Source organism: Excalfactoria chinensis, chromosome 1, assembly GCF_039878825.1.
Source record: "Excalfactoria chinensis isolate bCotChi1 chromosome 1, bCotChi1.hap2, whole genome shotgun sequence".
NCBI classification, from domain to species: Eukaryota; Metazoa; Chordata; class Aves; order Galliformes; family Phasianidae; genus Excalfactoria; species Excalfactoria chinensis.
Window position 1 is genome coordinate 123,152,605 of NC_092825.1, and position 26,342 is coordinate 123,178,946.

Genomic DNA, 26,342 nt, shown 5'->3' on the forward strand with positions numbered 1-26,342 from the left:
CTTGATGTGGAAGTTCTCTTGAAGTCTTTGGCATGAATAGACATCACAGCAGTAACTTAAGAGCTACTTTAATTGTTATGGTTTCAGAACGTTATCAGTGTCAGGACCTGACATGAACTCACTGTCTGTGTAGAAGCAGCAGAATGTTCCACAGTGCCCTGTAAGAGCACTTTGGCATACCAGTAACCTAGCTCTATTTTTGTCATTCCCTCCTTCTGTGAGCTATTGATCCCCAGGTAAAAATGGGTGAGGAAAGGTCATCATTATAGTGTAATTGGGAGCAAGGGTGCAAAGCAACTGTATTTATACAGAAGCATTCTGCAGCTTTTGAAGTTCAGCACCTGGATGTTCTAGTGCTTTGCAAACCCTTTTTTACTTAATTTCCTCTATTTTCCTGTTTTTTCAGAGCATGTACCTTTGTGCAGATCAGCAGATCTTCAATAGATGCTTTGAAAAGCCTGAATTTTCTTTGGATGGGTTTATATTGTAGCCCCACTGCTGTTCCTTCCAATCTAAAGAAAGCCTGCATTCATAAGGCTTACTGCATCTGTGAAGGATGTAGAACAAGTGGAATGATGAACTCCGGTAGCCATCAATGGCTGGATTGTCCCAGACACTTGTTCAGTTGGCAGTATATTGTGATGTATTTGGGCTGGCAAAAACATTAGCTTTGGGGAACATACTGGTTTTATTAAAAGCATAAAAGAGTACTCAGAGGGAATATATTCTAAGACAGCATTTGATGTACTGGTGTATCCTTCACTCAAGTGTGATTTGTTTATTTCTCAGTAAAAGCTCGTAACTTCAGATTTTAGTTCTACTTTCCATTGTTGGCTGTGCTTGACTTATCAGACAGGTCTTACCAAAAAGCTACTTGCAGTTTTGAGTGGGATGCTGCGTTTTTGTTATACCAGGAACAGTGGAGAAGAAAAACCTTATCATCTTGATTAGTACTTGAATTGATTCTGGAGCCTGAAACATTTCTCCTGTTCCCAGGTAGGATTAGTACTGTGACCAAGAGTTCCATGCTTTGGGTATTTTGCTTTGCTGATTCTGACGTGGTGGCTGACAGTAAATGGTGTTCTGATAAAGCACTTCAGTGGTCCTATCCCCAGTGATATTATTCTCTTCTAGGTACTGTGGTGATGAGGAGTAACTGGTCATGGGGAAGCTGCTATACTATTGTGTAGCATGTGTTGACTTCACAGTTGCTCCTGTACCAGACCAACTAAATAGAATGGCATGTTAACAGCTTGCTCTTTGTATAGCAATCTAGTTTAGCTACTACCAGTACTTCAAACATTAGGAGTATAGTACAACATCACTTAAAGTAAGGAATTAGAATGAGTTTTTCTGCAAAGCATTTTGTTATGTATTGTTAACTATTGTGCCGGGCACTGACTGCACATCAGGGTAAACTTGTATTCGTGACTAGGGCTTTCAGTTCCATCATTGCTCGATGATTTAGGAAATGCCCAGACAAAACATAACACTTGTGTTAATATTGATTATTTATTGCACACAAAATATAATGATCTGAAGAATGCTTGGTTTTGGTTTTTTGAATTTTCACTGTGGAATCTGGCACATGAGGTGTTTTGGTTGAGTGCTCTGTGATACATCTAAGTGTGTATTTTTAATATTGCTGTAATTCAGATTTTCAGTGAAATCACCTTGCATAGCAATGTACTTTTCTGCATATCTCTGCGAGTGCATGCATGTTCCCTGATTTGGCAGGAGTTTATGTGACTGCCTTTCCTGACATCTGGCCATCTATTATTATTGCTGATCAAAGTTGCTAATTGAATATCTTTGCTTCTGTAGACATCAGTTGCTAAGCTGTTATCTGCTGGGCTTGATTTACATCGCTGTATTCACATCAGATAACTTTTCTTTTATGTTCCTTTTTGATAATTTTAGTAGGTCATAGGATCACAGAATATCCTGAGATGGAAGGGACCCACAAGAATCATGGACTCCAACTTGTGTTTGACAAATCACTGCAAAGGGACTTGACTACATTGTACATTAATGCAAACTAGCTTTCATGCTAATTCTGGAACTGAAAATCAGTCTATGATGTCCACTATTCCTATACCCTGGTCATGTAGACTACTGAGATTTTTCTCATCAGGCTTTTTGGAAACTGCAAAAGCAATGATTGTCAGATTCCAAAAATGTACTGGACCAGCCTGTGCTCTGCATGTGTCAATTCTAAGGACATCATCTGCCTGTTAGCATGCCTAACCTACATGTCAGCCGTTAACTGTGCTAGTCAAATTGCGTTTTTCTTTGGGTTTGTTGACTTGAGAGGTCTATGTTGTTGATATTGTAGGCTCTTCTTAGCTTCAGGAAAAGAGCTTGTGGGTGGTATGTAGAAGTCTCATGTCACACATCCCTTCTGAAGTTTTCCTCATTCCTTTTACTGTTCTTTGGAGATCTGATTTCCAGTCACTGGAGAGTCACTGAACTGTATAAAATCTTGTAATGCATTTGCAGGGCAGTGCTGTTACTCCATCTTGCAGGTAAGAAACTGGGCCTAAGAACAAGATGAAAAACATTCACTGAGCCTTTTTCATTTGTCTTCTTATAATGTTTGTGATGGGGATTTTGTTCTCAGTGTGATCCCAAGTATGCTTTTAGCATCATTTAAGCTTGAAGAGCCTGGTATTCTTGCAAACCATAGCTGTTAAATACTTGGTTCAAGAATGTGAAGTCATGGCCTTTGTGAAAAGTCCCTTATAGTTGCACCACCCAGGAGACATAAGCCATGACTCCAGCTCTGCAGACAGCATGGTTTTACTATAAGACTACTGGAAAAGACTCTCTTTGGTGGTATCTTTTCCAAATGTTACCAAATGGAATGTGGGCTTAGTGTGTAGCAGCCTCCTCTGATTTATAACTCGTTTGATCTTAGAGTAAATCCCAGCAGATGTATGTTAGATTGAGGCTGGACATCATTTTTATGGTGTGTGACTCAGTGCAATATTCTTCTTTTCTTTTTTGGGAGCAGAGGAGGTTTTCCAAAGCAAACTGAAATGAAGATTGCTGCACTGTATATTAAGAGTGGGAAGCTCTAAGTGCCCTACAGAAAAGCGTGGTGTTGGAGTTGAGATAAAATAATGACTGTTACCAAGGAGGGGAAGCAGAAGTAAAGGAGTGCTGCTCCAAGCAGTTCTGGTTGCAGCTTCTTTGCAGTTTGCTGTTGGTGACTGTTCTTGTCTCAGCTCTGGCATCTCATCATAGTCCAGTCTTTTTTCTCCCTCTTTGAGCTGTAATTGTGCCCTCTCTGTTCCATGATCTATAGGTCTGAGGTGTCCCATGAGCTTCAGTGCTGAAGTTTTGATCAGGGTGAATGTGGCAGCTTAAGTAGGTGTTCATAGCTGTTGTTAATCTTCCCACTTTTAACCAATGGCAGAACTGTGGTATGGGCCTCTTTGGAGAGGCAGGTAAACTGGCTCAGAGTTTTTCTAGTATAAGTGATCTCTTAACAATTGCAACACAAAGTTTTTACAGGATACTTAGCTTAAATCCTAGGCATTAACAGGGATATTACCTAAGCCTAGCAAAATCACCTGTACAGATTTTGTTTGACAGAAGTTGCCTTGCCTTTATGAAATGACTAATTAGAAACTGGAAGTGTGGATCGTCATTTTTCCAACATAAATATGTTTTGCTCCAGAGTTACACTTTCATACAAGTGTACCTTTCACAAAATTAGCAACAGCATAAGGTAAGTATATCTTAGAGTCCAGATCACTCAGGCTGTCAGCATTGGATTGCAAAGTTTAAATTTTGTTGGTTTCTCTGTAATTTGTCAGGCCATAATACCCAATAAGCCTGATACACAAGAATTTCAGGGATGAAATTGTCTACTTGATGCTGAATGGCTCCCTGGGACTTGGATTTTTATAGTAATCTGGTCCCTGGATACACAGAAGATGCATACAAGGTGCAAGCCACATCTATCAGTGAAGTGACAACAGTCGTATAGATAAAGGGTCTACTGATGCTTTGGAAAGGAGCATCTGAGACTACTCTGTGAAGACTAACTTTTCTTTTTTTCCTGCTCAGATCTATGGGGAATCCCAATGAAATATGGAGTTAGAATAAACTGGTTTAGGCAACATTTGTGAAAATCAGAGCACTTTCACTTCCAAACTTGAAATGATTTTAGTACTTGTTTTATCTTTGGATACACAGGAGACAGTTTTCAGAATTGCTGATTGTCTGCTGGGACATGTTTATGATAGTGAAAGGCTTTTCTGGAGGTTTGAGTTAAGCTTTGATTATTTCATTTCCCATTTGTTATAGTTATGCGTGGAAGCTGCAAATGGTTTGTAAGATCATCTTATTTTTTTTCTAGTATATCCCTGGAATTTAACTTGGCCTTGAACTTCAGTTTGACAGTGAAGTCAGTGCCTACGTTTCAGCGTGGTGATTAATTTTGTTTGCAGTTGATTACTGTGATTTTCCCCCACCCATCTTGATGAACAACCTGAAAGATGAGTCTCTGGGAGCTCTTAGATACTGTTAATGGCTTTTAAAAGGCAAATCATTAAATAAGAAGTCTTTTTAGTACATCAGAGACTTCAGTGTCAGTAGAATATGAACTTACATTTGTAGTGCTTACAGCTTTTTCAAGTGTGCACTGTACAAAGGGAATCCAGGGTCAGCCTATGGAGTACAACTCTACTCTGTGCCATGTTAAAACATAGCACATACTTCTAGGAGGTAGGAAGTAACTTGTTTGGATGAAAATGCTCTATTACTGGTAGGTTTAGAAGCTCCAAGAACACAGATAAGGCAGAAATTTACCTTCTGATTTTAGGTTTGGGGTAGGAATGGGAGGAACAGTCAAGTCAAGGGTTTGACTGTTTTCTTTCATTAGCTAGTAAGATTGAGCTCTTGGGAAGAGGTGAGAGGACTCTTTTCTACTGGCTCTGGGCAAGGGCCATTCATTTTACCTGCATGAGGGGATTGAGTGCACCCTCAGTAAGTTTGCAGATGTCACCAAGTTTGGAGAAAATGTCAATATGGCAGGGGGTAATAAGGCCATACAAAGGGATCTGGACTGGCTTGTTAGCTGGGCTGAGACTAATGGGATGAAGTTCAACCAGACCAAGTGCCGGGTCATGCACTGTGTGAAACCCTATTGTGCTCTACAACTCCTTGGAAAGAGGTTGTGGTGAGGTGTGGGGTCAGCCTCTTCTCCCGCATAACTAGCAATAGGATGACAGGGAGTGGCTTCAAGTTGTGCCTGGAGAGATTCAGATTGGAGATTGGATAGTAAGAACACTTCCTTCTCAGAAACAGTGGTCAGGTGCTGGAATAGGCTGCCCAGGAAGATGGTTGAGTTAGCATCCCTGGAGGTGTTCAAGAGTTGTTTAGATATTGTACCAAGGGACGTGATATAGTGGGGAAATACTGGTGGCAGATGGATAGTTAGACTGGATGCTCGTGGAGGGTCTGTTCCAACCTTGGTGATTCTATGACTTGTCCCTGTGGCCTCCCTGTGTCAGGATGTTCAGGATGGTTGTACCAAATCCACATTTGGTGGAGGAAAATAAAAGCTTACAGTGAGTTGCCATAGATAAACTACCTCCAGTGAAGCAAATCTGTGGTCTTGTTACGCACTGTGGCTTGCTATTAATTAGTGTATACGCGCTGCCATTAACATACAAATTCATATGGTAAACAATCTTGGTGTAAGTACTTTTTTAAAGTAAATGATCAAGGGGTGTGTTTCCACGTGTTCAGATAATCATGTCTCCTAACCAGTCTAATACCAGCATATGATTTTTAAAATCAAGAAGCTTTTGTAAAGAACTCCATGTGCTCTGAGGGCAGCTCTCTTTATGAGCAATAATGTTAGATCAGCAAGGTGGGGTAAGCGGTTATCTACATCAACCTATGTATTTATTTATTTATTTATTTATTTTCTGTTACTTAAAGCAATTTATCTGATATCAGAGCCCACACTGCTATTAAATGAGTTCTGTTTTCATGGTTTGAGAAGGCAGCTATAGGCTATACAAAATGCATTGAATGGTTTTGCATGTTGTTGTGACTGGCAGTTGTACTATTCTGTCAAGCATTTTTAATCTAAGAAAAGAGTCTATTTGGAGAAGTGAAAGTGATGTGAAGACAGAATTAGCTGATTTGGTATTTTCTTTAAACTTGACTGGATATTTTAAAAGAAAAGTAACACGGCTGGTTGATTAAAATAGAGTCATGTATGCAAAAATGGTCAAGGACAGATCTGTGTGGTGAGCAGCAGTGCTTAGTTTCCTGGCCTGGTTATCTTTCATATTACCTTACATGTGGGTGCTGGTGAGTCCTTTGTCCTTTACTTTTGCGGAGGGTGGGAGTTCAGGTTTCTTATGGCAAACATGTCAGTTGCCAGGCTTTTATACATACGCTGTGCAGTTAATACTTTCAAAATCACATTGGTTCCAGCAATTTTATAACTGAGCTTATCATAAGTAGTTAACCGCTTGTGATTATATTGATGAAAACTGTGTAATGAGAAGAAAGATAAGGAAGTTTGGTGCATATTTTGATGACAGTGGAAGGCCAAAAGGCAGCATAAATGGCTATATCAGATAAAATGGTTAGGATAAATGTAGACTCTTGCAATGCACTGTGGTTCTGTTCATTTAAGTGAGATTAGCCTTTGGAAGAATGTTTTATTCCTTCCCTTTATTCTTCCTACTGTAATGCCAAGGGGTCTTGCAGCAGGTGCTTGTAGTGTTGGTAGATGCCTTGGATGTCAGTGGGTCAGATTTTTCAACACACAGCAGGGATTGGCTGGTATTCAGCTGAAATAAATCTGATCTTACTAAATCTCAGCTGGCACTTTCTGGACTAGGAGGGGATGTTACCTGATAGGTACCCAACCATCTTTTCCTCACTAGTGAGATGTGCCAGGGTTTGAGTTGAGATGGGATGCAGAGACAAAGCAAATACTGCTTGGGCCTCAGGTCTGTAGTGAGGAGGTGGTGAGGAACTATAAGGGTAAGCTTGGTTAGAGGAAGACTGCTATTGCTGAAGGTAGGAAAGCCAATCACAATTGAGGAATAGTTGATTTCTTTGATCTGCTGTTCAGCTGTTCATAAGTACTAAGGAGAGTTTTTGTGTTTTTTTCCCCTTTGGATTCCTAGCATGTGAAGTAGGATGGATGTCAGAGTAACTGAATCAGTAGGTTAAACAGCTGTCAAATGGGATTGAGAGCTGTGCTTTGTTTGTGGGAAGGCCATGACCACACTGTGCTTGTGCACAGGGCAGTCACCCAGAAAGATGACATGGAGAGAACACATAACTCCCATCTCTGCTCTGGGAGACCTCTGTATGGAGAAAGCTGCTCCACTAGATGGAATAGATCTTGTGTTGAGATGAAGGTGGATAATGGATGTTATAATGAGACTTCTGTTATGAGGGACTGAGGGACATGGTTAGTAGGCATGGTGGTGATGGGTTGGTTGTTGAACTAGATGATCTTGAAGATCTCTTCTGACCTTCATGATTCTATGTCCACAGGGAGCAATGGGGTTTTTGCTTCCCACCTGTTCCGCTGGCTATATGTGCTTCCCAGGAAGCCACAAGCATCAGTCTTCCAAGCATCCATCAGCCTTCTACTTGTGGCTTCACAGTTAGGGGCTTGCCTCAGTGGGTGGGAATTCCTTGAAAATTCAGTCTGTTTGCGGACTTTCTGTTCTGTAGATAGGAGGTTATTTTGTTAATAGACGGATGTGGCTTGGAGCAAAAGGGCTTTGTTGGGGGGAAAGAAAAAAAAAGTGCTGGATAGCTCTCCTTCAAACAGCTGAACACCTTTTTGATGCAGATTTTAGTTTCTTCACCTTGGTCATACATCTTTCCAGTTTTTTTTTCTTAAGACTTTGCTTGGTCCACTCTTCTAATCAGAAGTTTCCAGAATCATAGAATTACCCAGATTGGAAAAGAACTTGAAGATCATAAAGTCCAACCACAGCCTAACCATAGTACCCCTAACTCTAACAACCCTCTGCTAAATCATATCCTTGAGCACCACATCCAAATGGCTCTTAAACACATCCAGGGATGGTGATTCAACCACCTCCCTGGGGAGCCCATTCCAGTACTTGTCTACCCTTTCTGTCAAGAAGTGTTTCCTAACATCCAACCTAAACTTGCCCTGGTGCAACTTGAGGCCATTTCCCCTCGTCCTGTCACTTGTCACCAGTGAGAAGAGACTTGCCCCACTCTCACTGTAAGTGTTTTTCAAGGTGAAGGCTTCTATATGCTTCTATCTCTTTCAACTTTTAAGTATTTTTCAAATGAACAAAGGCCTCTGTCTGGGATATACTCTTTGTTTTTAGCAAGAATACAGGTTTAACTATAGTTAACAGCTCTCTTGTAGCTATTAAGGAGTCTTTGGAAACCAAAGCCATGCAGGAATGAATATGGGAATGGCCTCAAGTTATGCCAGGGGAGGTTCAGGTTGGATGTTAGGAAAAATATGGGTGATCTTGGAGGTCTTTTCCAACCTTGGTAATTCTGTGATTCTGTATTTCCTGCCCCTTCCCTCTCTGACCTCTCTCTGTGTCAAGCCCTCAAGTGACAGTGTCAGTGGAGACTGCTGCTACTTAATGAGTTTCTGTTGGGTTTCAGATGGAAGCCCAACTCCTTGCAATGATGCAGTAATAACTTCTGCTGCTGAAGCTTTATGGTGTGATATATTGGGATGTGTGTAGGGGATATGAGTATCTGGGCTTTTTTTCTTTTTCTTTTCTTTTATAGAATAGCTTAACTTCTTGCTAATGCCTGAGATAAGTGATATTGTGTAGTTTTATTTTAGGTAACAGTCTACATTTTTTTGGGGGGGAGGGACTCTGAGGGAGTTTGTGGCCTCCTGTTTGAGGTATGCCAAGCATTTCTAGTGTATATACACAAATGGAGGAAAAAAAGCAGTAGAAAACTAAGATTGAATACGCAGTTTTCTGTTAGATACCATAGGGCTGTTCATGTTTGTTTTTGTCGGGGTGCCTGCCAGTCTGGTCCCAAATATGCCTAGGGGAAAAAACCTCAGTGTTTGAGTTTTCCCTCATTGCTCTATAACAAATCTACTTCTTTATGAGTCAGGAAAGACAATTGCAGGGTGATTGAAATCGGTGTTTTTGTGGTGGCCCATTGCTGCTTGTGCTTATAGGAACGCATTTGGCTTTAGTATGTGTATGATTTTCACTGCTTTGGGATTTCTAGTGAAGGAGGAATACTTACATTTCTGGGAGTAGAAATAATAATTTAAAACGATTGTATGCAAAATACCTGACAGCAAATACTTTATTAAATAAGTTACCTGAAACAATGGCTGTGCAGTAAGTGAACTTGAAAGAACACAAACAGGGAGAACTTAATTGCAGACTCTTATCTTACTGGTAATCTCTAACAAATATTTATGCCATCTGTAACGGACAAATACTTTACAGTTGCAGTATTTTATTTCTTTGTTGAGTGTGCCTCTTTAAATTGTCCTCTGTGGCTCATCTCGTGACTCCACTGAGTCACTACTGAGGTTGGGAGTTGTCAGGAACCTTGACTCAGTCTTATACCAGGACCAGAGACCACATATCTTACCACAAGTCAGCAGTTTCTTCCATGACCAAGCTTTCAGTGTAGGCTGTTGAATATATGGGTTTTGCTCAGTTTGTATTTATGAATGTTAGATTCTAGAGGGGGAGGGGAAGGAGAGGCAACACATTTTCTTCCTAGTCCCCTATTTGCTGCGTACTTAGTATCACATTTCTGTGGTTACTGTCTTGCTAATAGTGCCTACTCATCACTCCCAGTAAATTGGAACACACTAATTTTTCTGCAGTTATAACTGTACTGTATAGATATTGAACTGTGAAATGCAGTTAAATTTCAGATCATTGAGTGCTGTAATTCCAGCATGGTCTTTTGTCTTCTGATAGTTATATTTTTAATGACCTTTTTTTGCTATCTTAAATTTATTCTTTAATCCCATTATCACCACTGAATAAAATGTATCTGCCTTCTTCCTTGGTTCATGTTCTTTTGACCATGTTGCTATGTGAGTCTGTAGCTCATACCAACATGACATGACCTGAAAAACAAACAAACAAACAAAAAACTAGAAATAATAATAATAATAATAATAAAATCAGAACAACCAGACATAACTGTTAGTCAGACAATAGTTTTGGCCACCAGACACTTCTGTGGCCTTTCTGGAAAGCAAGATTTTAAAGAAGGCAGCAATGTTGCATGTGTTCAGCAGCATCAAGTCAACAAGTTAATTTGATGTTTAGGTACTGTGTAGTGTCTCAAAAACTTTTTCTGAATAATCTTTGTATTTATTTAAATTCAGAGCTATGCCTGCTTTGGCTTATTAGGAAAATGCCCTTGACAGTGTACCACTTGATGTCCTAGAAGGAAGAATTAGTTCCGAGTGACATTAATCCATTAATGTTTACTGTCTTTTTATGTCCTTATCTAAAACAATCCTAAAGCAATGACAAAGTGTCACCTAGAGTCTGTTGTTCAATGTATCAGATTCTGGATATCCCCCAAAGTTTTATTTGGGTTTCAAGACCTGGTGTCATGTGTCTCCATTCCCTGTTGAAAAATGGTCTTTTACTGATATTCAGTGAGGACTCAGAAACAATGTTTGAATTATCTTCTTTGTAAGAAGTGTTGAAACTTCCTGATAAATCACTGTGAAATTTGAAGTGTAGTTTGTCAAGTTTGGAGGCCACCCCTGTATGAGGAAAAGTACTTTCTCTGGTGGTACTTTGGGTTGTTTGAAATAACTGTGGCATCTCAATGCACACAAACCACCATCTTCTGTTAAAATACGTTGTGTGATAAATATTGTGTATTTCTGGTTTTCTGCTTTGAAGATATTTGAGCAGGGCTTTCTTCCATCCTTCTTGACAAGCTTTCCTCCATCTTTGTCTGCAAGTTGGTAAAAAGTTCAGTCTGGGAGAATGGAGGAAGAATCATAGAATCATTAAGGCTGGAAAAGGCCACTAAGATCACCTAGTCCAGCCATCGACCCATCACCATCATGTCCACTAACCATGTCCCTCTCTGCCACATCGATGTGTTTCTTAAACACTGCCCAGGATGGTGACTCTACCACATCCCTGTGCAGCCTGTTCCCATGCCTCACCACCAAGAAATTGTTCCTAATATTCAACCTGACTCTCCTCTGGCACAGCATCAAGCCATTACCTCCTGTCTTGGGGAAAAAAAGGCTCCACCTCACCACAACATCCCTTAAGGTTGTTGTAGAGAACGATAAGTTTTCCCCTGAGCCTTCTCCACACTGAACAAACCCAGTTCCCTCAGCCACTCCCCATAAGGCTTGTGCTTCAGACCCCTCACAGCTTCGTTCCCCTTCTCAAGGCTCCAGGGCCTCAATGTCTTTCTTGTAGTGAGGGGCCCACATTTGTACTTTCACATGTGGAGAAGTCCTTCTTAAATATTTGCCTTAACTCTCAAGTATTTCTTCTGCCATCGCCTCTGACCAATAGAAAGGTGATGCCAGAGTGCTTGAGATACACTGATACACTGCCCTGCCTGCCTGGCTGTGCTGTGAAGGGGAGACAGGCTGTGTGCTAAAGCGCAACTGGGCCTTCTGCTGGTGGCGTTACCCATCTAGATGATGGCTTGACTTACTGCTGATCTCAAAATACACTGCATTTATTTATTTTTTAGCTGCTGCTCTTAGCGCATGTTTTCTCTTTGCAGCATAAAGTACTTGTCTGGGGGGTGTAAGTGTCTGTAGGAAGGAGTGCAAATCACAGGACATTCTAGGTTGGGGGGCCTCTGGTGGTGGTCTTATCCAACCTTCTGCTCAAAACAGCCCCTGCAGACCATGTTGCTTATGGCCAGTTTATGTGAGCTTTGCTACGTGCAAAAATAGAGATAATACAGCCTTTGTGGACAGCCTATCCTGGTGCTTATCCACTTTGTTGGTTTTTGTATTTTTTAAATCTTATTCTTCTTCCTGTGTGTTGCAATACATTGGTTGCTGTTGGTCCTAATCTCTATGCATTTTCTGAAGTCTCTCTCTTCTCTGTTTTCCCAGTGGGTAGCTATAAACAGCAGTTAGATCTCCACTGAGTCACCTTCAGGCAGAAATGCAGTTATAGCAACTTGTACTTGATGTGGATACAACCCCAGTAGTCTGTGCCCAGGCCTTTTCTAGGATGAAATAAACAGTATCTAAGCAGGTTTTAGTTCACCCATTGATCCAGTTCACTGATTCACAGTTTGAATTCACTGATTGAGTTGTGTGTCATGGAGTGCAGATGCTTCCAGTTCTGAAATTTGCCGGCTGTTGAAGCTTCCTGAAATCTCCGGGCTAATTCTTCAGCTGGGAACTTAGCTGGAGAGCCACTCAACTCTGGCCTGGGTTATGTGTGCCTGTCTGGGCTGTGCAAGAGGAGGCTCTGAGGTGACCTGATAGTGGGCTAACAAGGGCTGTAAGAAAGAAGGGAGCAGATTCTTTGTCTGTTGTTATAGGACAAGAGGAAGTGGTTTCAAACTAAAAGAAGGAGATTTAGACTGGACTTAAGGAAGAAGTTTTTATAATAAGAGTGATAAGGCACTGCCACAGGTTGTCCAGAGATGTGCTGGGTGCCCCATCCCTGGAGACATTCAGGGTCAGGCTGGACAGGGCTCTGAGCAACCTGATGTAGCTGAATGTGTCCCCGATCATTGCAGGGGAGTTGGACTAGATAACTTTATAGCTTTCTTCCAACTCAAATCATCCTGTGATTCTAACTCTTATCAGTGACTCAAAAGAAAAGAGAGGTAAATGTACTATTTAAAATGATGTTTTCTTGACTTGATGTTGACTGTACCTGAAATCTAATGGTCTTACTATCACTTGTGATTCTTTTTAAAAAGGAAAACGACAGTCCCAGCTCTTTAATACATCATTTCCAGTAAGATGTTCTTTATGTACCAGCTGCATGGTCAGCGTTATAGGGGCAGAGCAGTGGCATAAATGCTTTCCCTGTTAAAAGTGAGAATGCCAGTCATGCATTGAAGGCAAGGCATTGAGTAATTCTTTCTGAAATTAGCTTTCCAGAGAATCCTTATGGGCAGTGGCGCAAACTTGCTGTTTCAACAGTTACCACAAGCAACTTATGGCTTTCCTAAAATTGTGCTGTATTTATAGCTCATCTGTAGCTCTTTTTCTCTTGAAACAGTCCTGCAGCAAAAGGCAGTTCCGGTTTAGTGGCCCTTCAGATTTCCTTCTTGACGAGCTATGATGTTCTCAAGCATTCAAATATTTGCTCTATTGATCCACATTCTTCATTAACTCTTCATCTCTGAAGAGAGTGCGAGAAGAAGGTAGCATGGGGCTGGCATATTGATTCTTTTGTATTTATTCCTAACTTCCATCCCTCCTTTCACCTCTAAATAAGCAGTAGAGCTGTACTGAATTTGTGCTTGCGTTATCCTAGAAATAGCTGCTAAGGGAAGTGTAGAGTGCCTCACTGGGTTTGCCCACTGAGCAGTTCCAAGTCTTATTCTCGTCTGTTCTTTTTCTGCAACTGTGACTCTAATGTTCCAGAAATGCTTGAAGTCAGGCATCTAGAGAGAATTTATAAAGGATGAACTTGCCCTCTGTATAACACACGATGACAGGCAGCTTAGGAGGGCATCTTTTCTGAAGCTGTAAATCAGGCTGTTCGGTCTGCTTAAAAAGCACTCTCGTTCTTAGGTCTTTAGTTGTTTGGGACCTTGGGGGGATGACTGAGGATATAAGCTTTCTTAATGCTGTTTCATCAGATGAATAAAGTCTGTCAAAGTGGTCTAAGAAGTCCAGGAACTTTTTATTGTGTAGAAGAGCGGATGTTCATTGGAACCATAAATGCTTCCCTGTGGTTTTCCATAAGGACTTTGAGCTTGTTTAGGAAAGTGTTAATGACTTGAGGCTCTCTGCAGCTTGCTTCTGTCAAAGGTGCCTAGCTGGCACACTCACTTGAAGGCTCAGAGCCTGCTCTTTGTGGACTGTGTGTTAACTATAGCAGCATGCCTATGCCTTTGTGAGATTAGGGACCTGTTCCTCTCTTGAGACTCACCTTCTAAGCGACCAGTTGGCTAGTTGTTTTTTTCTCTGATGACATTTGCCATAGCATTTATGTGGCCAGCTTGGGCCCCACGTGTTTTCAGACCTATTTCCTTTTAGAACTGAGCACTGTGCAGTTCTAGGTAGGACTGAGCCCTGGCAGTACCTTCCCTTGACCAGCTGCCACTGCTTCTGGTGGCCTCCTACCATCACGTTGGCCACCCTGAGGAAAGCAGTAGCTGCAGACTTTGGTCTCAGCTGCATCCTGATGTTGTTTTTTCCTGCAGCTGCTGTGGGAGGAGTTGCAAGATAGTAGCCTGACAGCAGGGATCGGATGTTCCTAAACTGTGTGCTGCTTGATGTGAAGGATGTTCAGTTTGGTATTTTATCAAGAGTGAGGGTACAAAACAGGATGTTTCCCAGCAGCTTGTTGTAGCCAGGCCATGGAATACTGATGGTTAATTTAACCTCAAACATTAAATATGGGTTATGGATATAATTGTTGTGTATTCGAATCCAGACTTAAAATAACAGCTAATACTTTATTACAGCAGAGAAAATATTTGACTGATTTATATTCAGTTCTATAGTATAATCACATCCTTCTCTGTAGTGCATTCTCCTGATACAATGGCAACAAGGGTTTCCCAACTGCTTTAGCAATGAATTCACTGAATGATGCTCTCTGAGCCTAAGAGGCTGCTAAGTCTATCCTCCTCAATATTCTTGGCTTAGTAGCAGTATAGAGCTGGTTTTGTACCACCACTGCATGTGAGCTAATATATGGAGTTTTCTTTGTTGCTTCTTATTTACTGCAGGGCTTTGGCTGATCCTGGTTAGCTGAATTTTTAAGACTGAACATCTTCCTGATGCATTGTGTGAGCCTAGCCTTCTCTAGGGAGGACGGGAGTGAGAATAGCAGTAAGTTTTGGTGGTCTGACTTGTTGGGTTTGTGGAAAATGTCTGTAGCCATAGTAGGCAGTGCAAATGGCTTGAAGTTGACTGGCTATAAGCTGTCATTTTGTGCATAGCTGCATTTTTACTACGTCAGTTAAGCGTAGCTGTAAAATACTCTGGGGTCATAAGGAACATGCTCTTTAAAACTCAGTGGTTAAATTGTCAGCATTTTGAAATGTCAGTAAGTAGTCTTGTCTTGCTGAAGAGTTTACTTCCTTGTGTTCTCTTTGAGTACATACTTTTCTAAATAAATAGCCTGTTTTTTAAGTAAAATACATCTTAGTCTTCCTATTACTTTTTAATGATCTGTTGCCATTATGTTCTCTCAGGGACCAAAGGATAACCACCCACTCAAGTGTCACAGCTATTGCGTTGTATTTTCTTTTACATCAATATTGTTTTTCTAATCTGAACCTGAGGAGAATGGGGAGTTGATCTTTTTTGTTTTGTTTGCTTGTTTTTTCATTACGGTTCAATTACTCTGTAGTATATGCCATAAAGTTACACTTTTTGGTGATGTGTGGCTCCTTTCTTGTTATACCTCATTTATTCTCCTGTTAATATCTGTCAACTTTATTTACCATCTGGAGAAAGAGATCAATGGATGCAGGGTGAGGGTCGCAAAGCAAAACCAGCATTAACTACTGACCTGCCAACAGAAGGATCATTTCTTTATTGTCACTCACCCATCATCACCTTTCAGCTGTCTGCAACGAGGATTAAATCACAGATTATCTAATGACAACAGGGAAGACTTGAAGGAGATATCAATTTGTGTTCTTCTCAGACCAAAACTACTCTGACTATTCTCACCCATTCCTTCTATAGGGCTGGGATATTGTTTTTCACAGTACGTTGTAAAAGGAACAGTGCTCAGTTAAAAGCTTATTTTTCTGCAATGTTTTTTTGGGGTTTTGTTTGTTTGTTTTTGTTCTTCCATTTGGTTACCTTTATTTATTTGCTCACGCTAATGATGCTCCTCTTACTGATAGTGTTTTCTGGTTGGGTTTTCTTTAGGCTACCTGAGTAATTATTCTTATATTCCTGAATGGCACGTCTCTTGTGGCTGCTCATTGTTTACCTTGCTTTATTTATGTTTAGTGAAAGAGGTACGGCTGACTTCTTTGGGCACGCCATGTGAACTTTAGTTGCAGAATTTGCAAGTACACAGGAGATTGTGCAACTGCCATTGTTGACTTGCTTAGAATTGCCAGGCAGAAAGCTGCATTATTGCTACATTACAGTATTTTACAACAAATAGTTTCAGCGAAGTATATTTTCAGTATTCAGTATTGTATGTTTTCAGCAGTCGCTATTTGGTTATATTTATTCAGTTCTGCTCAGAAGAAGGTGAAATGTTTGTTATATCCCAGTTCTCAGCCTGCAGCACGATTCAGAGTTTATACATTAGAAGTGTGAATGAGGGTGAGGAAGGAGAGAGGTGAAAGTGAGCATTTTGTTTGTCTCTTTGAGCAGATACCAGATCTAACAAATTCATCAGTAGTGTCAGCGTGCTTGCTTGGGGCTTCTCTTCCCTTGCAGGAAACTGATAGTAGCCATTTGCTGCAAAACATACGTAAGCTTCTTGTGTTACACCTCAGTTGATATTCCAAACTCAGAAGTTTGGTACAGGAGTATCAAATTGGCTTCATGGATTTTTAATCCTCTTCTTCCAGGACTGATTGTTGGAGTAATCTTGAGATATGGCACTCCCTCTTCCAGCGGCCGTGATAAACCCCTGAGCTGCTCGCAGGAGGACAGGCCATTTACAACCCTGCTGGTCAACGTCAGCGGGAAGTTCTTCGAATATACACTCAAAGGTGAAATAAGCCCTGGGAAGATCCACAACGTGGAGCAAAATGACATGTTGCGAAAGGTGAGGGTAGGCCATTTCTAGTGGATGTGTTGCTGTTTGGCTGCATGCTTCGCCTTCTTGGTGCTCTTAAATCTACAATTTCCTTGAATAGTAGTATCAAATGTCAGTGTTTTTGGTGGTAACAGCACCTCAATGCTTCATTGAAAAGCACCTCTTGTACTGTTTTGCTGCTGGCAAAACTGTTTTGTTACCACCATGCAGTACTTTCCCAAAGCCTTTGATTGCTGCTAGAGACTTAGTGTACACTTCTAATATCTTCAGAATTCATGAAAACCAGCAGAGCAAGAAAAGCTTGATGCTGCCCTCTATAATATAAAGTACAGAAGGAAATGTATGGTCATTGTTTCCTGGTGTTATTTCCTTGGGTTTTTCTTAATTTGTTTACTTTCAGGAAATAGTTGCTGGTTGCATCCTGTAATCCACTGAATTGAACAGTCCGGTATTAGAAATGAAACTCATCTATCAACTGTTGCTCAGATCTGCTATTTCCTTTCCTATTTTATTCAGTGACAGGAATTTAGCCTGTTTAGTGGGTAGCACAGCTAGGTTTTGTAGTACAGGATTGATGCTTCAGGATTGTGACTTAAAAAATACTTTCAGTAATTACGATGAGGATGATTCTGGCTATGAAGGTGGTTGCTTATATGTACCTGTTTACTACGGATACCTGAAGTGAGCTGACATGAGCCCCGTTCTGGGAGTACACACATTCATGTTAGTCTTCTAGCTTGTGTTCAGACACCAGGTCTAGACTCACATGTATGCAGGTCTTGTTTGAATTATAAATGATTGGTTTTGTTCCTTTGTCTAGTATAGTCTTTCATGGGTATCTGCAAGCATCCACTGAAACACCTGGAAGTGATGGTGATTCCACTTTCAGAAAACCAGACTTGTACCTGACTTGATTGGCTTGCAATAACGCTGCGCTGACTAGACTCAGAAAAAATAACATCTAAATATAATTTCATCTGCAAATACACAAAGATGTACCATTTTATGCCTTTTTCAGCATCATTTCCATTAGAATTAATTTTATTTCAAAAAAGGGACGATGTTTGGGACTGTTGCGGGACTGCTATCAGTGATGAAGGCAAAGGTTGTTTTTCTAGATGCTGTTCCCTATGAAGAGTTGCAGCTTTTTTGCTGCTGCATCTTTATAGGGCTGAACAGTAATTTGGAGGGTCAACTTGGCCAACTGATTGTTATTTTGACACTCAAAAATAGTAGCTGTCAAAGATGAAAGAGGAAAAAGACATTAAAAAGTGTGTGATTGTTTCACATTTTATTTATCTATTTTTTTAGGTTACATTTGACCCAGAAGTTTTTTTCAACATTCTGTTGCCTCCTATTATTTTTCATGCTGGTTATAGCCTGAAGAAGGTGAGTGCAATCGTCTTCTGTGGAAAATTTCTTAATGGGAGACTGATCTGTTCAGGAATGCAGTCTCCATTTCAATCATGTGTGTATATCAGTAAGAAAAATCTTGATTACCTCCACAGATGGTTAGCTCATACTGTTATACTACATATATACACACATATAAGTGTGTGTGTGTGTATGCCCACTATCAGTACATTAAGTTGTATCTAATCTTGCTAATTTGCTTTCCTTTATGCACTGCCACAGATCGACATTGGTTGCATTTGAGCTAAAAGATGTGCTGCTACGAGCTGTTAAATGTCCAAAATGCAGTACATTTTACTGGAAGTAAGCCCAAAACTGAACTCTAATGGGGGTGTTCCAGACTCTGGGTAGTGGAAGGGCCCAGATTATTGTTTCACTAGAAGATGCCATAAACTACTCATGTGGTGCATGTTTTTAGTTTTGAAGCGAACTCTTACATCTATATATCCTATCTACATACATAATACCAGAATTTGCATTGCAGTAATTGAAGGATTTCTCTGGAATGCAGCAATGAATGCAAGTGTAATAATGCACAGTGTGCACAGTGCTTTTATCTTTTATCTTTTTTTAATTATTATTATTATTATTATTATTATTTTACTTATTTAAACTTTTTTTTTTCTTCTATACAGAGACACTTTTTCAGGAATTTGGGGTCAATTTTGGCCTATGCCTTTTTAGGAACAGCAGTTTCATGTTTTATCATTGGGTAAGTGAAATCTGTGATATCCGTCCCTTGAGTTCATTGAGCCATTTGGATAGTTTTAATTTTGTGATCTGTTTGAAAGTTATTTCTGATACTTCCACTCGAAATTAAAGCGTAACTTCTGCTGAGATCTGACTTGTGAGCAATACCAACCCCAAAACAATATTGTCAAATTTGAATCTTTTGACAAGTCCAGAGAACTAAAGCGCGGTGTTCAGTTTTTGATCTTATGTTGCAGTCCAAAATGAAACCTTTTTAGACTCCTGCTAGAATTACCTTCATTCTGAATTGTAGGCACTACTTGTGATGGATTCTTAGCTATCAAATTTCTAGAGATGTCCCTTCTATTTTGTGTGTGCACATTTGTCTCTCTCTCTGAAATGAATATCTACCTAACTATATTTACACGCACATTCAGTATAAGATAGTCACGTTAGTTTACTTGCATGAAGTCACTTATGCAGCTAATATTTATTGTGTTCTTAGAGCATGGATATTCTGAAATACAGAAATCCCGAGTTTGCATAGGTGACTTTGGTTTGCATCTCTCAATTTCACTACAGAGAAATACTTTAAAAGTTCTTCTCAGTTCAAAGCTTTTTCTCTATGTACTGTGTTGGGAGAAGCAATACCAAGGGGAATTTTGAGCATGGAAATGTTCCCTGTGGTGGAAAAAGGAAGCAGCCTGTGGAGTTTGTGCTGGTTGTATGAACAGGCTTCATGCTGTGCTTACTTTATGTACACTGGATCATGTCTTACTCTTGACTCAGTTCCTAGAGAAAAGATGAGACATTATTTTGAGAGCTTAAACTGCAGCACTGTCTCAGAGAGCTCCAGCATAACAAAGCCCACCTGAAATATTGTTGCTCGTGGTTTTCCTTTGCTTGTTTGAAATATGCCAACTTGTTTGACTTGGACTGTTTTATCCTCTCTCTTCAGGAATCTCATGTATGGGGTTGTGAAACTAATGAAGTTGGTGGGACAGCTCTCTGATAAGTTCTATTATACAGATTGCCTCCTCTTTGGAGCTATAATATCTGCCACTGATCCAGGTAGATTGCTGAGCAATTTTTAATGACCTTCCAAAACGATCCTGTTGCTTGGATTGTTGGCTATATAGCGCGAATACATTAATGGTACTTTATTTTCATTTATGTTATTCTATCATCTCTGATTTTCTGAAATGCATGTATTCTGGGTCCTGTGAAAGCTATTCCATCAGTTTGGTGACTATGAGATGGTATGTTTGGGGGCAAATCTAACTTTCCTATTCATTATACAGTATTATGATTATTTTTTTTCCAACAGACTTATTTTTTTAGCAAAGTTTCAAGTTTAGGGCTGAAAATAAATTACATTGGATATCAGGACTGCTGTGCCTTTGTTGTGTCTGACATCTGATATTTTCAGAGCTATATTTGAGGGTTTTTTCTTCTTCAAATGAAGTTCTTGTTATACAAATCCAAAGAGAAGAATGCTCTTTTGCAAAGTCATTTGAGCTTTTTGGCAGAAAATCGAGTTATCCCTCTGAATGTTCACAAAGCATGTTCACAAAGGTGTCTGTGCTGGCCAAATCAGTCTGGAGAGTTGATGTAAGAGCAGGGCCAGGGGATGGAGTGATGAAGTATGAATTGTGACATTTAAAACAGATTATTTGATGTACGCGGTGTTGTTTGTTGTGAAAATGGGAATCAGCTCCTGTAGTTGAGCTGAGCTCTGAGCAGGCTATGGTTGCACACTGTTCTGGCCTTTGTGCAACAAATTGCCGTGGGATTTTTGAAGCTTATATATGGGAACATCTGAAATCATTCCTTCGTGTCAGACTGGAACCTTTTTGAGAGGACTGCTGTAAATGCTTAGCAGTCTTGCCCATTTCAAATCCTGTGCAAATGCACGCTCCAGTGGCAGAAGGCATGCTTTGGGGAACATTTACAGCCATTAGTGCTGTGATTGAAACAATAAAGCTACGTCAACAATCCACACAGCCAGAGCAGCACAACGTTTTTTGTTGGTTCTTTTATGGAGCGCGTTCTACAGAAAATAGCTGTAGAGGTGTTTTGTCTGCACTGTGCCTATCCATCACGGGGGCTTTGCTATAAATGCTGTGCATGTGGGAGTTCTCAGAGCTCCTGCCTAATGAGGCTACCCTAAAACTCATGGTAGAATTGTTTACCTGTAGATAAACATGACTAGTCTGTTTCCCAGATTGATTTTGATCCTGTATTTCAATGCTTAAGGCCAGCTGGCAAGTCTGCTTTCTCATCTCACAGTCACTCCTGAAGTCATCCAGTGTGGTTTTTTCTCTTTTTTTCCTTCCCTCGCAGTTACCGTGCTAGCAATATTTAATGAGCTGCATGCTGATGTTGATCTCTATGCTCTTCTGTTCGGGGAGAGTGTGCTGAATGATGCTGTTGCCATTGTATTATCTTCGTAAGTAACTACTTGAATTTCTGCTCTGAAATTACTTAACTGTTTTAAATGCTTTTTCTGAGGAAAAAATAAATATCGATTTTTAGACATGCTGCTTTAAATCTAAGGCTATTACCTTAAACTTGACAATATGTATCTTAAACCTTTGTCAAGATTCTTCAGGCATACACAGACCAGAAAGGAAAAATTTGCCTTCAGTATGGGTTGATCTATTCTGTTGTTCATTTTCTGCTGCTAAGCAGTTAAACCATTCTGATGCCACTTCTCACTGTATTACTCTCTTCCTAGGTCTATAGTTGCCTACCAGCCGACAGGTGAAAACACCCATGCTTTTGATGCAGCAGCATTTTTCAAGTCAGTTGGTGTTTTCCTGGGAATATTCAGCGGTTCTTTCATGATGGGAGCGGTGACAGGAGTAGTGACAGCTCTGATATCCTTTTTCATGTTAAATTCCTCTAAATTGGAAACCACATTCAGGTGCTAACAGTGCTCACCTATTTCCAGCTGTAGCAATGGTGACTCTAGCTTGTTTCAGTCTCTGTGAAGATTTACCCCTATTGAAAGACACCCACAGAAATGACTTTTTCCAGCATAACTGTGGCCACACCAGAAGTTTTAATGATGTTACTGCATGCAGTATGCTGCTAAAAGGTTTCAAGTCAACAAGAGGCTTCAAATAGATGGCCTATCTTTCATTTTTAGGAATTATCAACAATAGTTTTTATTATATAAGGTAATTGAAAGATAACTGGTGTTTTCTTTGTCTTTAGCAGAATCTGTGATAGCTTTTTTTGACCCTAATGAAGTCTTTCTGAGTGCTTTGCATTCAAACTTTTTGCTGAAAATCTCTTGTCATGCAGTTTGGATAAGACTGTACCTCTGTCAGAGTTAACATCATGACATTGCGTGCTTTGCATGACCTGTCCTGCTCTCTTGATGCTTACTTTGATCAGAACTCTGAAGCACTCAGGGAGCAATCTGGAAGGATTTTGCTTTAGGCTTGAGCAGTAAGCCTTAAGCTTGTGGTTCTTGAGGGGAAAAGAAACATCTTTTCTTTGCTTTTAGACTGGGAAGGATAACGGCATTTCTGTGTTGTCCCAGCTTGCTTTGATCTCCCCAGACTTCTGAAAACTGACCTAGAAGGGGTAAAATGTGATACTTGGCGCAATAATAATGGACCTATGATTCATTATCTTAAGTAGTAGTGTCTCAACTGTATGTTGTCATAGACACACCACTCAGATTTGCCTGATTGTATACTGATAATGGAAACTTTTCAGATATAAGAAGGAATATGTGCTATGGTGCTTCTGTGTTTCGTCTTCCAGTTCCGCTGTTCTGCAGTTGATGTGACCTAGTGTGACGATTCTTAAACTGGCTTTAAGCCACCGGCCATCTATAGGTCTGTCTGATCAAATGTAGTTGCTGTGGTTTTGGCTTTCTGAGCATCTACTAATTGCAGCTGGAATACTTTCAGATCCATTTTGTAAAATCATGTTCTAAAGCAGCAATTGGTTCTTGCTGTTTTGAATGCTTGTGCTCAGGAGGGTGCTATGAGACTAGAAGGAAGGATGCTGTTCACAAAACAGCCTCTGGTTTAAAAATAAATGCATAAAAATGCATAAACTGTTGCTTAGTTATACAATTTTAACTATTTTATTTTGGAAGATTGCTTAATGGTGTGTAATAGCACCTGTAACTTCAGTCTTGAGTGAAGTCAGTAGAACCTTACTCCCAAGCAGTGTTCTATAGCTCAGTTATAGCTGTGAAGTACCCAGTACCATACCTCTCTACCAGCAAAGGGTGCTCATGCAGTCATGCACTGTCCTTTAAAAACAGACAGAATACTTATTTTGCAAGCACACTGCTGACAATATACATAGACTTATTCTGGCCTTCAGCAAACTGTCTTGGCCTCAAAGCCTTTGGTTATTATTATGATTATCATTTAAAGTATTGCATCATTTGGTATTTTCTTTCTGAATTGTAGAATCTGCCTAGCTGGAATGAAGTGAAGCCAAAATGTCTAAGGAATAAAGAAAGAAAACTCTTTGCCTTAATGTTCAAATTAAGAAAACAAGTAGTTATTTTGAAGTAGTACTTCAATTTGGTCAATTAAAATAAATGATTTTATTTTTCTTTTCTTTTCTCTCACCCTCCTCTTCCTTCAGAATGATGAGCACAGGTCTTCATTTTGAATGTAATAAATTACTTTGGTATGGTTGCTTGAACTATAGTGGCAAGAGAAAGGGTTTGATTCACAAGGCTGCCAGAAAAGACTAGAAATGAGGAATCAGTTCTAACAAGGGCCCTTTTCTAACTTCAGGGGAACAACATTCAACCTCTTCTTCTCCCATAGAGCAGCTGATGTGACTGTCTAGTTGCTAAAGAAATACATGAATTCCTTTTCAGTCAGGCACTGGGATAAATTTTTAGTGGGATTATCTAAGTCTTCTGTGGAAGACGGGTTGTAAGTACTGCTCGAGTTGTTGTTGCTGCTTCAGAAGTATGATATTACACAAGAAGTCTGTTGGGATGTGAGAGTGATCCATGGAGTATCGCTGTATGTCTTCAGAAATGGCAGGGAGATGGATTGTATAGAAGAAGGACCACGTGGAGAATTACAGCTGTTTAGAAAATGTGGAGTGTTACTTTGTTTAATGCCAGCAGTCATGGAGACTTTTTGATCATAGTTTGGGCTTTTGTTTTGAGTTCAGCCTTCTGGCAAAGCAGGGTTGTGTCTGAAGTTGTGTCTGGAATATGAGCTTCAGAGTGCTTTCCTCCTCTGAGCCATGCAGAATGCCAACAGGAAGCAGTAGTGCGAGTGGGGAGCAGGTAGCCAGGCTCAGGAGTGCTTTGTGCTAACCACTGAAATGCTGCCAGCTGTTTGCCTCTGGTGTTAATCACTTGTGGCTTGCTGTGAGCACCGTATTCTGTGATAAAGCCCATTGGAGACTGCTTCCACTAAGTCCTGTGGGCCAACTGAATGCTCCTTGCAAGAGTCACAGAGTGCAGTGAGCTGCAGACCTCCCAGGACCTGTGAATTTCCTGTGAAAGTGGTGCTCCTCATTGTTTTCAGTGTACTGAACCATAACTCCCCAAGCAGCTGTGTTGCCATTAGCTTTGATTGTGTAATGCCACAGAGAGCCCTGGATGCAGCTGTATGATACACGGAGAGGAGTGGTGGATGCTGGTGCAGCCCTGATGTCTCTGTCAAGGTGCTGTTTGCTGTCCTGTGGACAGGGAGAGTGCTACATCTTGCTGTTCCAAGTGCCCATCCTGCTGTTCTCTTACTGTTGCCCTGCTTGGATTTCAAAGACTGCTAGCCGTCAGCCTTCAGAAGGACCAGAGGTTTCTCTACCACTCCTGTAGCACATGATTTCTTTCTGTAACTCCCAGTACAGTTGTGCACAGCTGTCGACACCTGAGCTATAGTAAGCTTTGCTGTTTACTTGCTGCCAAAATAGTGAGCGGAGGGGGAAAAAGGTCCCATAAATGGGGCCGAAAGTTTTGAAGTATGTGGAGAGCTATGTTTAAGGCAACTGAAACCTGTCTCGCTTTTCACTGCCTACATGAACTGTTAATTCTGTGTGTTTGATATTACTCCAGTTCTCTCATTTGGAAGATAAATTTGTTTTTTCCTCCCTATGAAAAGGCTGAGCTTGCTGTGGTTGAGCTGGCATTTTCTCTTAAGATGTATCAACACAGGGAGAAGAACTCTATCTTCTTGTAGGCAGGATATCTGTTTTACCTAAAAAAATGCAGGAGTATCCAAACCTGCTGAAAAAGACTCCTCCGCAAATCTGAGTGGAAAAATTCTGATGAATGTGCTTCATCCCAGGGTTTCTGTAGTTGAGATCAGCCCTGTAAGTGAAATGCTTCTGAATGCGTTATATGGTTTATCTAAAGGTGACCAGTGTGTATTCGTGTGCAAATCTTTATCTAAAAATAAAACATACTGGGAGGAAAAAAAGAGATCTAAAAGGAACTTTGAGTCTGTATCCCTGCTGTGCTGGCACTTCGCAGGGAAATGTGGCACGGAGTAAGCTATTAGTTGAAAGAGGCAAGTTATGCTGCAGCTGTGCAGCACAAATATCCTAAATTAATGACTTGAGAAGGAGATCTCAATTCGGAAGTTTGTCTTAATGTCATGATGTGGAATCAATGTTTTTCATGTAAAACAAATAAAAATAAAAATAGTGTTTTTGGACCAGCATTGGTTATTAGCGCATAAAAGCGCTTTTCACAAATAGGAGGTAGAGAGAAGCCTAAAGGACCAGTGGATTTCTTTTGTTTGTGATCCCTTAACAAATGACTTAACGTGACAAAGTTTACCAAGTTACACTGCTTCCCTCTGCTGGAAACGGCTCTCTTCTTCTTAATGTCCTGGAGCACTTTCTTGCTTGCAGAAGCCTGTGGATTTACTGGTGAGTTTGTGGCTTTGAGTGCATTAAGACAGAACTCCTGCCTGTCTTAGCTATGGATCCACTTTCTCATTAAAACCTTCCTATGAGAAACATGATGCTAGTACTTAAAGCTTCTCTATATTCTGTACAATGCTGTAGAGGATGGAACTCACTGTGCAGCAAAAGCTCTTAAGAACAGCTTTCACTGGGCTTAAAAGCATCTGTGTCCCAGTATGCCCAGCCCCATCCTCGATTTGAAAATGGTATTAATAAAATCTCAAGGTTAAGGGTAAGTTAATAGGACTCGAGAAGGGAAAATATCTTGTGCTCGTGCATTAAACAGACTGATTTTTTTTCATGTAATTCTGTTCACAGGTGTAGTGGCTGTCCTGTTCTGTGGGATTACTCAGGCGCATTACACGTACAATAACCTGTCAGTTGAATCAAGAAGTCGCACTAAGCAGGCAAGAT

At 40.4% G+C, this 26,342-nt stretch overlaps 1 protein-coding gene across 2 annotated transcripts in view; it reads left to right on the forward strand.

Annotated features, from left to right (window-relative positions):
* Positions 1 to 26,342, forward strand: part of SLC9A7 (solute carrier family 9 member A7) — a 67,311-nt gene that overhangs the window by 13,146 nt on the left and 27,823 nt on the right. For both annotated transcript variants that reach the window (XM_072334068.1, XM_072334076.1), the window contains exons 2-9: positions 16,723 to 16,922; positions 18,225 to 18,302; positions 18,962 to 19,038; positions 19,975 to 20,087; positions 21,360 to 21,465; positions 21,754 to 21,895; positions 25,787 to 25,892; positions 26,247 to 26,335. In XM_072334068.1, coding sequence (XP_072190169.1) covers positions 16,723 to 16,922; positions 18,225 to 18,302; positions 18,962 to 19,038; positions 19,975 to 20,087; positions 21,360 to 21,465; positions 21,754 to 21,895; positions 25,787 to 25,892; positions 26,247 to 26,335 — 911 coding nt within the window. The remainder of the gene's footprint in view (positions 1 to 16,722; positions 16,923 to 18,224; positions 18,303 to 18,961; positions 19,039 to 19,974; positions 20,088 to 21,359; positions 21,466 to 21,753; positions 21,896 to 25,786; positions 25,893 to 26,246; positions 26,336 to 26,342) is intronic.